This window comes from Osmia bicornis, chromosome 10, assembly GCF_907164935.1.
Source record: "Osmia bicornis bicornis chromosome 10, iOsmBic2.1, whole genome shotgun sequence".
NCBI lineage: Eukaryota > Metazoa > Arthropoda > Insecta > Hymenoptera > Megachilidae > Osmia > Osmia bicornis.
Window position 1 is genome coordinate 7,240,438 of NC_060225.1, and position 16,920 is coordinate 7,257,357.

The window sequence follows — 16,920 nt, forward strand, 5'->3', positions numbered from 1 at the left end:
TAGCCCAGTGTGTTGCAGGATTCAAATAATCCCTTCAGAAAAGAATGACCAGCCATAATTCGATGTAATAATAAAGCAGAGAACCGTCGTCAGAAAGTGAAGTTTCGCGGATCGAAATTCATTAGTTACATGTAGTATAATTTATATTAAGCAGTCCGACAGGAGTAGCGGTTCAAATATGAAATTGGATGACAAGCGATTTTGTTTCGCCTCGAACTTTGTTAACAATGTGCTCAACAATTAGACGAGCACGCGATATTTAGATTCGAATTGTACATACGAGGCCGTTTCCACGACACGTGTCTGCGTGTGTGTTTGTTGCACGGAACGTTTTTGTTTCTGTCCACCGCTCTGATCTCGTTAGCCGCGAATTTAATTAATCCAATTAAACGAGACATAATTCTACACAAAACCGCGTTACATCACTGAAGTAGAGAGAATATGAAGCAGAGAATATGGTCGTCGTCTGAACAATTCGTTTACAACGAAACAGGATGAAACGTTTCCCACTTTTAATGGGAACGACGGCTATCGTTTACGTAACAGTTAACAAGCACGTGCTGGGATTTTGTTTCCGGTCCAAAGTTACCCTGACTTCGAATTCAACGTTCATCGATTCTACTGCGAACGTTTTAAACAATGTTTGCAGTATCATTTTTATTTCTTTTTTTAAAAATAAATTCAAAACACACCATGTAATCAATGGAATATTTGATTCTCAATATTTCTTCTTTTTAATATTTGCTTGTTACATATTGAACAGTCAAGTTTGCAATTTAGAAATTTTTTACGTAGAAACATTTTGAAATAATTAAATTCATTGTATAATAGTATTTTGAAAATTTCAGAAAAAAGATAACTTGGCAAAATTAATAAATATTCAAGAAAAGGTGCTAATATCTTAAATAATTAGCATCATATCTCAAGACTAATTACCTAACAAATCAGCACCAACTTAACTCTAAATTTAATTATCCCATAATATTTTTATCAAAATGACAAAATAATCATTCAAGGTATTAATTAATTAACCCAATCGAATTATCAGCTCATTAAGGGCCAACACTGTTCTGACAACATTGAAAATGTTCCTCTGACCCTTTTTCAACAATCTGCTATCAGAACAGATTATGTAGCCTCAGAAAGGATCATGGAATAATGGACGCTTCGTATGGGGTTGTACGGTAAAAAGGGGTCGGGCATACACTTTAGTCTGTTCAAAAGCGGGAATCACTTTTTTTTTCCCCACGATGGACGGAACAATGCCAGCCACCTACGGTTATTTTATTTTACGATCGGTATTTTTATGCGCACGTGCGCGGCCAAGAGTTGCATTTAATCCGTTTGAAGGAGGGTTTCGGAGGAGTGGGTCTAACTGGATCAAACTGTGTGCCATGAGGTAAGGGGTACGGTTCAATGGAGAGAAGATGGGTCGAGCACAGAAATCGCAAAGAGTTTCCCTCGTTTTTATGATCCACCATGGTTTGCCACTCTTTTCAATTCTTACTCGTCTTTTTACTTTCTTATACTACTATCTTGACGCTTCCTAAAGTGTATCGTACCGAACAAGAAAAAAGACTTATGGGACTCGTTCAATTGAGTGTTTTCATAGAGTTTATTAGATATTTGATGTGGAAGTTATATCTCCTTCTTTTCTGGTTATGGTGGCCACGTGGTGTCTGATGCTGGCAATTTTTCAACCTTATTTCGAAAATATTTTATAGAAGAAAGGGAACACGTAACTTGAGAACTGCAGTTTCCCGAAGTGCAGTATTTTCCAAACTCTTTATTCAGAGCTCCATTCATTATATACTGTAAATAACAATCCAGCATTTATATAGTTATTTTTTTTAATCTTCAAGCTTTAATTTGGTATACTATAGGTGCTATTTTGCAGTACTTTTATGTCATGAAATTGTGTTATACTGTTTATGCAGCAACCTGATGTTTTAAGAATAATTGCTTTGGTGTACATTATTTAGTATGCGACCATTTTATATTAACAACATTAACGAAGGGTGCATATATACCACCATTTCCAGCAAAGTTTAAGCTTCAATTTGATATACCATAGGTGCTATTTTGCAATACTTTTATGTCATGAAATCTACTTTCCATGCAGCAATGTAGTATGTTAAAAACTACCACTTTGATGTCGGCAATCTGCTACCTTTGACAAGTAATCATTTTGTATTAAAAAAGGTTCATGTATATAGTAATTTTCATCAAAGCTTAAACTTTAATTTCATATATTATAAGTACTATTTGATGGTATTTTTATGTCATGAAATTTCAGTCTTAAAATAACTTAATAATTTTTCTCGAATTTTGTAAGAGAATTTAATCAGATGAGATAGATTAAGAGATGAAAGATCTTGATGATTCGTTTTTAACCTATTAACGTAGCTTGATTTTTAATTCCGTTTACCTTACTTCCTGTTCCATGCTCGCCTCCTTTTCTCCTCATCCGGTACGCGCCGTTAAGTTCCTTAAACGAGAGTCGAAAGCTGGCAAACTCTTAAGGATATAATCCTGGCACTCCAAGACTATGATCCTTCTAACGGCGAGAGCTCGCTCGCGTGATATTATATAAAAACTATTCTGTTTTAGTATCATTTCCTCTTAGGCCCCAAAGTTCGCCAGTTTTCTTCCAGACGATCGTTCTTTACGATATTCTCAAACCATTTCGATTTTGCGATAGAATTGCTATTATTATTAAATTTCTGCTGCATGAAAATTATCTTCATTTATTTCAACATCGTAATCATGAAATGCGATGTATATATTAATTGAATTAAAATTATTAAAATTTTTAATATTTTACGGTACATAAAAGAAATATTAATCAATTCTTCTTTCATACAATCATTTTATTTTAAAAATTACATATTCACATTGCTATACACTTATCAAATATTATATTAAAATTTTATTATCTATTAAACTACCATAGGTTACATATAATAATAATATTTCGATGCTTAATTACAATTATTCAATTAAAAATTAGTTTTATCGGGTAATTAATTATTTCTTTTACGTTATAAATTCAGTGTGCATAAATGTTGTGTGAAAGAGGAGTGCTTCGTTCAAGAAATGCAGTAAAGGAAGGGTGAATGCAAGGCTTTGGGTGCAATGGAGTGCAAGTGCAAGCTGTAAACTGTGAGTCATATTCTCATTTGTTTATTTTATCTTTTGATTTTATGCTTTATTTATTCCAAATTAATACCTTATTGACCATTTATTGTCTTTTTTATATTAGTACTGAATTTAATTTTGTATCACAATTTTAGAAATGTATAAATAAGAAGGTACTTTTCTTATTATATTGCTATTTGGAAATGTTTTAATAAATAATTGCAAGTTTGTATTTTATATTATCCATACTGTAGGACAATATTTAGAGATGAAAAGATCAATAAGGTATTAAGAAAACTACAGCTATCTAAATATTAATGAATGCAAATATTATCTATAAATATGCTTCATATTCATCGCGTTGAATGAAATGTTAAACCAAGTTTATGAATGTAATTTGGACGATGGTGAAGTGAAGCATCGATAAGATTAAAGATTAGAATAACTCGTTCCATATAGTAACATCTCGTGTATGTATATAATTTCGATCTTCTTGATTCCCATGAGGATGTCGTCCACGTCGTGGGGAAAACGTGCTCGCGTAAATTCACGGTGAAATGTTGCTTCACTATACTCCACTTTGCCATATTAGTCTATATTCTCGAATTCGCATATACCACCTAAGATTTATTAGCTCGACGAAACACGAAACGTTTAGCAACAACGTCCAAACTTTTCGTTTCATATTAATAATATTCAAATTAACAAGTTTTGATTTCCCTCACTTCAAACGAGTATTTAAAAACAGTTCGCGTACTAACGCTTTAAACAAATTAGCATGGAATAAAATTGTTCAATAACTATTTAGATTTGTAACATTCAATAGATATTTGTTATAGATTTATAAACCAATAGGTTAAAAAAATTCATATTAAATGAAATTCAATTTTTTTCTAATTCAATCGATTGTACGTTTATATTGAATTTTAGGGAAAACAGTTATTTTGATATTGAATTCCATCTGATATTAAATAATCGATTAAATCAATAAATATTGATTCTTCAAACAAGTATCAAAGTTAAAACTTATTAAACAACATCACTTTTTTTCTATATTTCTGGAATTAGTGTATCTAGAAAAATGGATGTTACCTATTTTTTAATTGAAAACAAATTAGCACATATAATTATTTTTTGCCCCAATAGCAACACTTGAATATCTTTAATTTAAAATTGAAAAATCTGAATTCATCATTATAATGAGTTTGATTGTTCTACCATTCAATGGTCATTTTCAATAAATTGAATATATTAATTGACAATATTCTCTCTCGATTTTGCACTTGATAATTTTCTAGCAAATAGTTGTAGCTTTAGCGCGAAACGTGCTCACGGGTCTAATTTCATAAAACCGTAGATTTCATTTGAATTTTCCTCTGCGTCTCGAATTCCCTTCGGTCCCTGTTCATTTTATCGCGAGTATTTCAGCCGTATAGTTAAGAGTTAAAATCGCATTGAAATATTTTTCGTCGGGAAAAGAAGTTTGAAAGTCGAATATAACATAGGCGAACGTTTTTCAATGGAAACTTTCAGCTGTCGAAACGTTGAAGAATATAATCTTAAATGCATCGATCCACTTCTGTTCTCAATTTCTTTTTTTCCCTCCATCGTAAACCATTGTTTCTACTTTTAATTTCTGTGTCATTGTTCGAACGTGAATAATTAACCAATTAATTTATGATCGTATCGTTCATTGGATATGGATGTAATTTATTGTTATATATTCGCATCTGATTTTACGAAAATATTCCTTGTACGTGTCTGGTTTATTCGTATCAAAGAGACAGTAATATTGTGATTGTATTATAGCAAATCTCTTTTGTTTCATTCGTCGCTTCATAATAATTGATAAATCACGAGTCTCTTTGAAATAGGTTTCCAATCAATCACAATTGATCGTAATCAATCATTCTATCGTGATTTTCTTCGATAGCAGGATTTGAATCATTCATATTCCTGTGTCGTGATGTAATTAGGCTTCTTGTATTTCATTGTTAATTAAAATGGATATTTGTTGTAAAGCATGGAAACTTTTGATCAGAATAATTAATTTCCAAATTTCAAGCTTTCAGTTTACTATTCTATTAGTGTAATATTATTACAATACTTTGCTATTTCCATATTATAATATTTCAAGCTTTTGAAAATTCTAAATTTTCAAATATAAATCTTTTAGTTTGCTGTTATGCTAATTTTACCCATACATTCTCGAAATTCTAATTTTATTTTTCACAAAGAGAAAAAGTATATCCGATTTGTTAACATTTTGAAATGGAGATATTCGCGGATAACAGTATATAATTTAAAATTTCATTGCATTGTGATTGTAGTATGAAACCGTAGAATCGGAAGCATTGTTACTGTCAGAAAAAAGGGGGAAGAAAAGGTGCGAAGAAAGGAAAGTTTCACGAGTGCCGTGCCAGACGGTACTAGGAGCGACTGCTATTTTCCCCTCTTGTTTTCAAAACATTTTAAAGTCAATCCGCAATCAGTGTTTTATGGGAAAAGATTAAGGTTCGCCCTGGTATTCTTTGTTAAGTCTTTGTGTAACTGAAAAGCCCATTAAAAGCTCGAGCAAATGAAACAGTGTGGTTGTTGGCCTTCTTCTTTCGTGTCGCTCCTGATCAACGCCCCGAGTGATTCTCATAAATGTAATCTTAATATTTGTCGGGGCTCGCCATCATTTGTATGCAGATTTCATCTGGCCGCGAGAATTTATACGTTAAATCTCCTTTCCGGACCGATGTTGAAAGGACCAATATTTATTCAGCTCCGGAGGATTCGTGAATCCGTGGACTTTGAAAAAATACGCAATATTTTAAATAGGCATTTAGACTGAAAATTTTCTCTCTTCAAAATCAGTAATATTTACTCAAATGAATGCTACATTTTTTATTCATCCATTTCGTTTGTCGCTATTGAATTTGTTCTTTTATTCGTAGATAATAATTCAAACCGACCTTCCTTTCCTTTTTTTTACGAGCATCGTGTGAACCGCGTAAAACGAACAAAATGCTATCTGAAAATCAGTCTGGATTCGTTTACGGTGGAAAAAGTCGAATGGAACGAAGGCAGGCTGGTCGAGCAGACTGGAAAAGAAAGTAAGGGTAGCTATTCGCGTGTCCTGTGTGACGCGAACGGATCGTTGGCGCGACGAAGAGGGTGGAACCTGGTGCAGCTAGCCTCTCTCCATGCCAGGCAGAAACTAATTTAAGTTGGAGAATCACTTTGGCTGTTTCGATTTATTCAGATACTCGACGTATTTCCCGCGAGAGGCCGACGTTGTACTCTACCACCCCGCTTCGACCCTCCGGCATTCACCTTCGATGCATGAGTCTCGACATGCACACAATGGGTCCACGCGAAAATTCGAGCCCGTGAAACGCTTAAACCGAACCGACGTGCACCTACCAAACACCCTCCTCGGGGAGGGTTTGTACGATCGCCACGATTCTTCAACCACCCCCTCCGTCGTTGCGGCTTTCTTGCGCCGTTGACGATCCGAAATTCGACTTCTAACACCCGACCAACTTCGATTCTGTTTTTATCGGGGCTGAGGGTGTACTGAAATACATTTGGAATTTATCATATGGGAGAATAGGGGTGAAATTGTACGTGAAATGGGAGAGGGTAATGGGAGGGTTGATTGATGATATTTCACTCTTAATTTGGAATTTATATTTTGGTTTAAAGGTCGCGGGGATTAGTGCTAATTGAGACTTTGAAGTTTGAGTAGTTTAATGATTAGTAATAGAAAGAAGTTATTAAGTTTGAAAGTCAGAGTATTGGAGCATTAAAATATTAGAATATTAGGACTTGAAAATTTGAGAATTTCGGAATATTAGAGTATTAGAATATTAGGACTTGAAAATTTGAGAATTTGAGAATATTAGAATTTTAAAATATTAGAATATTAGAATAATAGAATTTTAAAATCTTGGAATCTCAGACACTCGGATCTAAAAATTGTAGAATCTTAAAATCTTAAAATTCCAAAATTTTCCAATTCTAGAATCTCAGAATTTTAGAATGCATAAATTTTCCTTCCAAAGTTAGCTTTAGTCATCATTTCCATACAGAAACGAATCGTCACACAGCGCAGCAAAAACGAATGAAATCCTATCCCATTTGAAAATAAAGCAAAGAATTTGTCGAGTTATTAACGAGTCGCAATAATAAAGGGTAAATCGCACCGTTCTAAATCTTAACGGCGAACAGGTGCGAGTTGTTGGCTGCTAAATCGTTTCATAAAGTACGACGATTCAACGTGCACGCTTTCCGAAGTCCCGATAATGGCCTCAAAAGCCTTTAACACGTATATATACGTCTATATAGGTGTGTCGACATGCCTCGGTGTTACGCATGGCAAACAATTCAAACCAAATGTCGTATTCGTCCATGTATGCATACATATTATGCACATACACACAATCGACGTTTCGGCTGTGTTTCGTCATCACAGGTGGCGATTCATGAATTCATCGGGTTTCCATTGATCAACGACAAATCGATACGGTATTCCCTTCTGATTCGATTGTATCTACGAGCAATCATCACGCGGTTGAACATTTAATTTACATTTTTTTTGCGAATCTTTTTGGAAAAAATTTGTAGTTCACGAAGTGACATTAATAGAATGTTGATTTGAGATGATTTCATGACATAAAAATATTTAAAAAATGACACTTATGTTATATGAATGTAAAACTTAAAATTTATTAAAAATAACTATATAATGGTTTCATTAATATTCTTAATACGAAATAATTAATTCTTCGCTAGATCAATCAGAATGTTCAAAGAAAAATGAATTTTTTAAACAAACATTACAATGTTAACATTCGAGAGAAAATTACAAAAGAACAGATTTACTTTTCGTAAACATAGCGGAGACGATTTTCTCAGTGAATAGAAAGAAAAATTCCGATCGCTAAAGTACCGTAAACCGGAGAAAATCAATCGAATTTCTCACCCTCAGTTCCTCACGTATCTATAATATCCTTCTTTAATGGAAATGCTTTCGAGTTTGATTTTACTTCCTGCAAAACGAACTTGATCGAAAGAATTCACTGAACGCTGTTTCATCGAATCCCCATTTTCACTGGCATTCCTACATAATTATGTGCTTCACGAAAAATTGCTTTTCGTGTTAACTGCAGCAACGGGGGCACGTTGAACTTGCAAAATTTAATAGCAATTACTCGGCACTGAGAAAACGAACGAGTGCAATGCATTTCAGAATTATCGGATCCATTCGCAAAGAGAAGTTATCAAAATATTCAATGTTAATTAATGAAAAATTAAAAATTAAAAATCACCCGTATTGATTAAACTAATGGTGTTTTCGAAGTAAACTGGAACGTACAAAGTTGAAAATGAAGTCGATTACTGAAAGTAACGATAAATAGTTGTTGAATTATTTTTAACGTTACAAAGGAATTTTCTAAAGTTCTTTCATGTTCCTCCTTGATATCTCTGGAGGCGAAACACGGCTGTGAAGTCGAGGTTGTTATATAAAAATCGCTTTGCACATCGTGCTCTCTCGCAATTAACTTGTCAAGAACCGGTGTTCCCTCGTTTCTGGATATATCCACTACCGTTCAAGAAAGAGTTAAATCGTTAACGGCGTGACTCTTTGTAATTAGCAGTATAGAAGCAATTAACCTTTGCTGCTTTTAATCAAATCTTGAAGCTAATGGGTTAATAATGAACCTCGTTGTAGTACCTCCTTTGTAATGAAAACACCGACACCACTGTCCCACGAACCTTTCTACTTCTATCCATATTACGTTGTCGAATCGAAACGTAATTGAAAATATCGATGAGAAAATTATTTCCAACAAATTAAAACGAGCTTTCACCGCAATGCATCCGCGTTTTTAATTAAAGGAAACCATAGAGATTTCCACTAGAATTGTCTCGATTACTCCCATGAAAGAAGAAAATATAAGAACATCGTTCAAGCATGCTTTATTAATCACTCGAAGGATAATTATCCTCTCTTAAGAAAACCTGGAACAGTGAACTTAATTGTAACCATCAATGACATTCTCCTTTCATATTACAGTCATTGTTTAATTATTATAATTATACGATTATTAAAAAGAGATCTTTAATTACTTCTTCTTTCTCGGTCCAGCATATTTTTCATTTTCCTCTTCTTTTGCCTTGTAAAATATATTTTCAAAATTTATTCTCTCTGTAGACTCTACCATTTTTTATTATGCACATCTACCTAAGTACCAAGGGGTAATATTCATTTCGGGTCACATAGACCTAAACAGACCGTGTTAATTAAAAGCAAACTAAGATCTCCCACACGAGACGTATTTTTTACTACGATTTCGGAAAGAAAGAAAGGAATAAACGTCTGAAGATCGTTCGTGTACGCTATATTAATCACCCGCAGGAAAAGAAACTATTATCCGAATCTTCTTCTGTTAAGAAAGTCGAAGAGACAATGGGCTTATTGTAGGCCATCGACGACCCTCATCCTCGTCGTTAACCGAGTGTCCCCGGTGGACGTGACAGTTGAAGACGAAACGTGGACGACGATATCGGGAACAGTGCATGTGGAACAATGACTCGAACATCCTGAATGCGTCCCAATGGTATGCACCCTAAGCGCATACAGGATCGTTTCGTGTACAAATGTAGAAGAAAGAGAAGCTGCTCGATGCTCCCGTCATTGTCCCCTTAAAGGAGACAACGTTCAAGCTTGGCCAGAGGTCGTTAAGAATGAAATTCACCGGCTTATCACCGACGGGAAAAGGGGATTTTAACTAATTAACTGAGGAAAGGACAGCTCTCGTGGGATATTTCGGGGTGTATTTAACAAGGGAATGCACCACCGTAATGACGTTTCCCGGAACACGTTTTTCTCCGTTTCCTCCGCTCCTGACGCTGGAAGAAGGAAAGTACGGCTGGAATTATTTCCGAAACTTAGGGCGATCATTTTAACGCCATCCTTTGGTTAATTGAATCTAGGGAAATATAAATTGTGTTTTTTTTTTTTTTTTGAAAGGATGAGTCAAGGGTGAAATATGTATGAAAGCTCTTTTCGTTGCTGAAGTTGAAAATATAATTAATTCTAGTCTGAATTATAGTACCAGGAAATTGAATGTTTAGATTTAATTCATTTAATAGAAAGCTGTGAGAATTATAAGATCCAAGTGATAATTAAATTGCATAGAACTATAAAAGCTTTTACTTAAATAGCGTGTTAAGAGTTCACTTAAAACGTACAAACTCTTTACTCCGTTGCATTAGTAACAACTGAATTATTTATCAAAGTCGACTCGAGAGTAAAACTACTGCTAGAAACGCTGGTCGACAGTTTCTCGTGCGATTTTCACTCTCAAATGGACACGTACCCTTAGTTTACGGTACATCGAAGTGGTCAGAATCGTGGAACGGTGGTTAAAAATGAATTCTATCGATTTACTCTTACAAGAACTTTTACAATCCGTTCTTACCGCTAAGCCATCGAATTAAAAGAACTCGGATCAATTGACGAGCGGTCGTTGGTGCGGCTGAAAGAAATTACTTGTCACTGTACGGAGATCGTGCAGGTGACTTTTCTACGTTTTTCCATCGCTTCTCGATATCTTGAAATAAAAATCGCAAAGTGCATTCACACCCGTCAACTGGAAAGCCCGTGTTGTTGCACCCCATTGCGAACCATCTAGCTGGACACAATCTCTTGTGTGGGATCTGAAAACAACTTTTTGCTATTGAATGGTGCAACAGAGATTTTGCAAACATACGATAAATAAATTTTAGTTTCTTGGAAAAATTGGAAAATTAGTAAATTAGACAATTAGGAGAATAGAAAATTAGAGAATTAGTTAATTGAGGAATTAGAAAATTAGAATTTTTTGAAATTCCCACACAATTTTCTCAGTGATTGTTAAAATAAATTTATCCAATTTTCAAAGTGTTAATATTTTTAATTTTTGTTGCACCATTCTAATGCCTTTCCTATAGTATAAATCATGCTTTTTATTACAAAACATTTCACTATGCTTCGCGAAAAGGTTGATTAAATAATTCAAGTCGAAAGTCTTAAACTTATGTTCTTAAAGTGGTGTTTCGCAAAGCTTAACCAGCGATCTTAATAAATTAAAAGAGATTGTAAAAGGCCTGAAAGTTGCTATAGCCATCGATTCGTCAGACGCGAAATTAGAAGTGAGAGAGAAAAAAGAACATAAACGAACCGGTGTACTATATATGGCGAAGGAATTTTATTTTTCTTGCACTTCGATGAAGTTGTAAAAACTTCCGGCTCTCTCATTCGGATCTACTTTCCGAAAGCCAGGAACATTACCAACAGAAGTGCTATAAAACGTACATCTACAGTGACGTTTATGAGAATCGAGCTTTTATTCCCGTTTTATATTCCGTTCTTTCTTCATGAACAGATGTTCGTCAAGCTCGTCGCGTACATTTATTCTGGTTCGCCGAAATGTTCTTCCTCCTCGTTTGCCCCTTCTTTTAATTGAGATAAAGTTTCGAAATTGGGTCGAATAATGTTAGGGTAATTTGAACAGTGTTACTGGATACAGTTGTTGGATTTCTGGTGTTAAGTAAATAAATCATTTAAAATACTATCCTTCTGCAGTAATTATGTTGTGTTTAATTACGTTTAAAAGTTATTAAAATATTAGAATTTGTATTTATTTATTTCTAGAGTGGATCAGGTATTTAATATTAGAATTAAAATTTATTTGGTGTTGGAATTTATTAATTACTTGGCATTAGAATTTATTAGATACCTGTATTACAATTTTCAAAATAGTGTAGGCGTTTAGTGGAAGGGTGAGTCTCTCCGGACGCCCTTAGCTCAGGCGTAAAAACACAAATTCACTATTCTAATATCACAAAGATTAGATATATTAGTAATTGGAAAATTTCCATTATGTATCATATTTTACATTAAATGTGTTAAACAGTAACATTTTATAGGTCCAACTTTATAAAATCTCATTTATTGATAACAAAACGTTATGACCAGTTGTTTTTCCTCCTATTAAACGTTGTATATTGCAGTGAAAATTGCTAATGGAACCATTAAATATGGAGCGATTTTATCGTATTAGTATGCATTTGTGAACGTATGTACGTGTATATAAACGAATGGTATTGACAGGAAATGTTGTAAATCTGGATATACAGGAATAGGATTTGTTTCCATATCGGTTCATCCTTAATGTTTCTCTGTCACCATACGTATGTGTACGACCTTTATGGGATATACAGGGTGCCCTCCTAACAATTCTTTATTCTTCCAACCTTTTATTTACGAAAAACATACTTTTCCCAATTTTTCCTAAAATTAAAGAAGAAACTCTGTTTTTTGTTTGAAGCACTTTTTTCGCTTTTCTCCTTTCGTTTGAAAAACTAGGATAAGGTACGTTGCCCTGAAGGTAGAATCTTCGAAAACCGTCCATCCGTTCCACTCTATCCATTCGTTCATATTTCAAACATCGGAGGTGCATACATAGAATGAAAGAGCATTGCAACTTGCGTATTTGCTTTTCTTTAATATTTAACGTTTTTTCTCTATATTTTCACTTCGATGGATGTTCCTTTCATCCTTTTATTTTAAAGCAACTTTGAGGTAAATGGTTAATTCCTGAAATCTTTGTTTCACTCACTGGAACTAGTTTCTTTGTTAATCCTTTGTTTTCGTCAGCTTAATATAAATATTCTATTAAAATTGTTCCTTTGATGTATGTAAATTACATTAGATTTGCAAGTATAAAATTTAAAAAAGTACATGAGTAGACTGGAAAAAGAGACTTTTTCATTAAATTATTTAAGGAAAACTACTCAATGGATTTGTATAACTCTTTTTTTATTAGAAAGGGGATAGATTGTAGATTAATTAAAAAATTTATCGAAGTTGGATATTAGCAAATATAGCATATAAATTAATTTTTGTAAAGAGATAGTAACAGTGGTCTTATTTTCAAAGATATATAATTTTATCATTTATTGAATCAATTTTTTAATTTTATTATATATCACTGATAAAATCATGTTTTCTTAAAACACATGAGCCATTATTTTTCTCATGCCAACGAAAAAAGGAAAGATGGAAGTAAATTTGAAATTTCACGTTAAAAGTCTTGTCTGGGTAGTTCATAAATCTTCACCGGTGTAATCTGGCAATCAAAGTTTTCTAATCATCCTCACGCAAAGACGTGCCGGGAACAGTTTATATTGGAATGATATCCGAGGTGTTTGCAAGCTGGCAGTCACATGAAATACGACTTTTTCCAATGCAGCCGTCGATTTCTTGAAATTGGTGAATTCAACGCGACTTTCCGATGCACACCAGTCTGCATTTCATGTGCCAATATTCGCGATACGTTTCTGTTTCTGATTGTACAGCAAAAGGATCATCTTGATTCATACTTTGATAAATCTTCAATACAAGATAGTTACTAAACATATTACTATTTTATAAAATCGAAATTTCAATAAAAATTCACTTGTTATATTGACCATTTTTTTTTACAACAGTGCAGGTATCCAATTAGCTAGTTGCAAAGTAAATATGCACAGCTAAAAGACAAAAGTTAATTTGTAATAAAAATATTGTTTATTCAATTTCTATCGAGTGTGCTTTGTATGAACTCACCAATTAAATAAAGTGAAAAAGGGAAACAGCTATCAAATTTATGCATCAAAGAAATGAATAAAAAAAAGTGGTACTGAAATATCAATTGATATCGAACTGTGTTGGCTTGAAAATTGGTACTAAAATATTTACAGTTATGGCAGTCTCACTTTATAAAACGAAACAAACATACCTATATCTTTCGTTTTTTTAAACAATTAGGTATTAAAATGTATATCACGTTCTGTGGTATGAATTCTATATTTGTTTCATTCGAAATTTTTAATTGAATCATCCAGCTATTTCGTAATTGTCTCAAACTTTCCAGCTTAACTTTACTGTTTCTTCCTACTATTATTACTTTGTAGCCCATTACTTTCCTTGATTTGTGTAACGCTAGTATCTCTGCAGAAATTTCTCATTAGGCTGAAAGAACATTACTGTAATTACATTTTTGATCGATCAATTTTTCAAATAAATTTTCAACATCTGAAAATTTATTTCTGCTTCAGATTATTGCAAATTGAGGATCGCATTTTATAAAAAAGGGATTGTATTTTTGAACAGTTACAATTGGACCAATTTCTGGTTTCTATAACGAAAGTTAATCTGGGTCGATGTGTTATAAATCCGACGAGATGATTCGTCGGTGATAAAACACAGCCGTGTAACATTTTTTTTTTGTTGACTCTCGTATATACAGTGAGCTCCAATAAACGAAGGCACATATTTTTGACGTTTTTCAAGCAATTTAATCCCTTTACAGTATGTCGAAGGTAGATTAACCCAGCTGTTTTAAATGCATACGCGTTGTTTTGTATTCAAAGCGGCCTCTGCCACGAACGAAGCGTACAATTTCAAGGAGAATCATAAGCTCGAATTGGCGAGCATCCCTCTGTGCATCGTTGCATTTAATAACGCATTTCTCCGGTACTTAGCCGACGATAAGGAATATAATATCATGGATAACTTTTGAAGTGTTACTTTAGCTACAGGACGGAAGCGGTGGAATTTGTGGCAACTAAATGTTGATTTTGTCAATTTCGTTTGATGTCCCGAGTCTAGTACCGCGTTATTTTACTCGTTATTATTGCCCTCAGAGATACGTCGTGATAATCTGAAGGTAAAATTGTACGTGGATGATGTCTTCTGTTACGTAGAATCGTAACTGAAGGGTACTTTATTTTATTGGTTTGGAGATATGGAAAGTCTGACGTGATTTCATGACAGAAAACTATTACAAAATAGTACTTATGATATATCATTTTAAAGCTTAAAGTTTACTGAAAAAGACTACATAAAGGTTTCGTCAATATTCTTAGTGCAAAATGACTAGTTGTCACTTGCAACAAACAATAACTAATATGAATATGGCTGGCACCCAGCCATTTTATATTAAGAAGATTAATAATTGGTGTATATAATAATTATCCTTGGAGTTTAAGCTTTAATTTAATGTATCATAAGCACTATTTGGCAATACTTTTATGTCATCAAATCATGCCATATCCCAAAATCTATTTTATCCACGAACCATTCGAATGGTTTCATGTACATCATTTAGACATACGTTACTTCCGGTAGATTGGTATCCTACCGTGGCGTGGTTAATATTTAAAAGTGACCACGCAATTTGGCAGGAGCGTGCCAGCGATTCCTGATTGTCCCGTCGAGATTTCGGCCGGACGATCCTGAAGGAAAAAGGCACCACCATGATTGGCTGATTGGTCTGACCAATTTCTAAGTCCGGGCACGCCATACAACACGACTCTAACTCAACAACGAGAACGCTCGGCAAGGCCTGACCGGAATTTTTTCCATGTAATTACATCTACGTACACACTCGGTCTCCTAGCCCGTGAGGTTACCATGCCTCGAACCACCCCGTGTCACTGCAGTGAAACTAAATCATCCCTGGAATGAACGCCACGATATACCATGTGCACATTCCCTCGTGCACGGGTTACCTACTCGAGCATTTTCCTCCATTTTCCTGTCGAATCTGACGCTGTTCCTCGACTTTGATTTATTTTGTCCTGTGGAAAACCAATGCTTGCCTCCATTGGTCGTCCACTCGTGGACTTACCATAGTTGGTAAAAAAATATCTCTTGTGTTAAGTCATATGGTAGTATATATTTGGTATTGATTAGTTTCATTAAATTAGAAAATTAGGAAATTAGGGAATTAGAAAATTAGAAAATTAGAAAATTAGAAAATTAGAAAATTAAAGTAGCAAAGATTAGCTAGGTTTCTAATATTGCAATTCTAATATTGCAATTATTTTATGTTTTTCTAATTTAAGCTTTTTGCTTTTAATTGGATGTTGTAAAAAGCATCATTCCAGAATTGTTACGCTGTATAAACTTTCTAAAGTCATTAGTTATTTTCATCATAAATTATTATGTTTCATGCAGGTGCAGTATAATTAATTTTTACCGGTTTAATCGATCCGAACGTAATGAAACACATGTTCAGGAAGACTCTGAAATAACATTAGATACTAAATCTGTTTTCAATCTTCATGTATGTTAAGAACTATCTAATTATAATGTTAGATCTTCATTATGACAGCTTTGAACTAGCATATATCAATTATTGATGATTTATTATTAAAAGATTTGATTGAAATACCACATTTTCTATTTAAAACCGAGTTTTGATTAAAATAGCTAAAAATTCTATTAGTTATTTTTCTGCTCTATAAATTGTTATTTCATATTTAAAAAAGTAAATAAACAAAATAGTGCTTCTTCATTGTTGAAAAGTTTTGTCTAATTCATATTATTTTTTTTTTTACTGAAACTTATTAAATGTTTTTGCAACGAATTCAAAACATTTTTCTCAGTTTCTTTCGTGTTTTCGTTTTTGTTATCTTCGGATGTTTCCTTTTACAAGATTTCCACTTATCCATAATTTATAATCCGCTTCTTGCAAGCATAAAAGAACGAGAAACTTCCTCGTAAAAAGGTAAAACTATTTGCCTGAAGAGCTCAGCAACTGTGCTGGGATTTAAGCTTGTAGGAGGTGGTTCTTCGATTTCGCACGATTTTCACCTTTAGTCCTCAGTATATTTTCGTCAGCTTCCGTTATGTTTGTTTAAAGGATTCCTTGCGACTGACATTTCAACGGAGCTTGTTCTTTGGATTAAAAAATTTGC

The 16,920-nt window shown here is 33.7% G+C and overlaps 1 protein-coding gene across 4 annotated transcripts in view; it reads left to right on the forward strand.

Moving 5' to 3' along the window:
* Positions 1–16,920, forward strand: part of LOC114871237 — a 290,378-nt gene that overhangs the window by 214,966 nt on the left and 58,492 nt on the right. Inside the window, exon 1 of one of the 4 annotated variants that reach the window (XM_029176906.2) lies at positions 3,066–3,162. The exons of the other annotated variants lie outside the window; for them this stretch is intronic. Coding sequence (XP_029032739.1) covers positions 3,117–3,162 — 46 coding nt within the window. The 5' untranslated portion in view covers positions 3,066–3,116. Of the gene's footprint in view, positions 1–3,065; positions 3,163–16,920 lie in introns of those variants that run through there. 4 annotated transcript variants of the gene reach the window in all.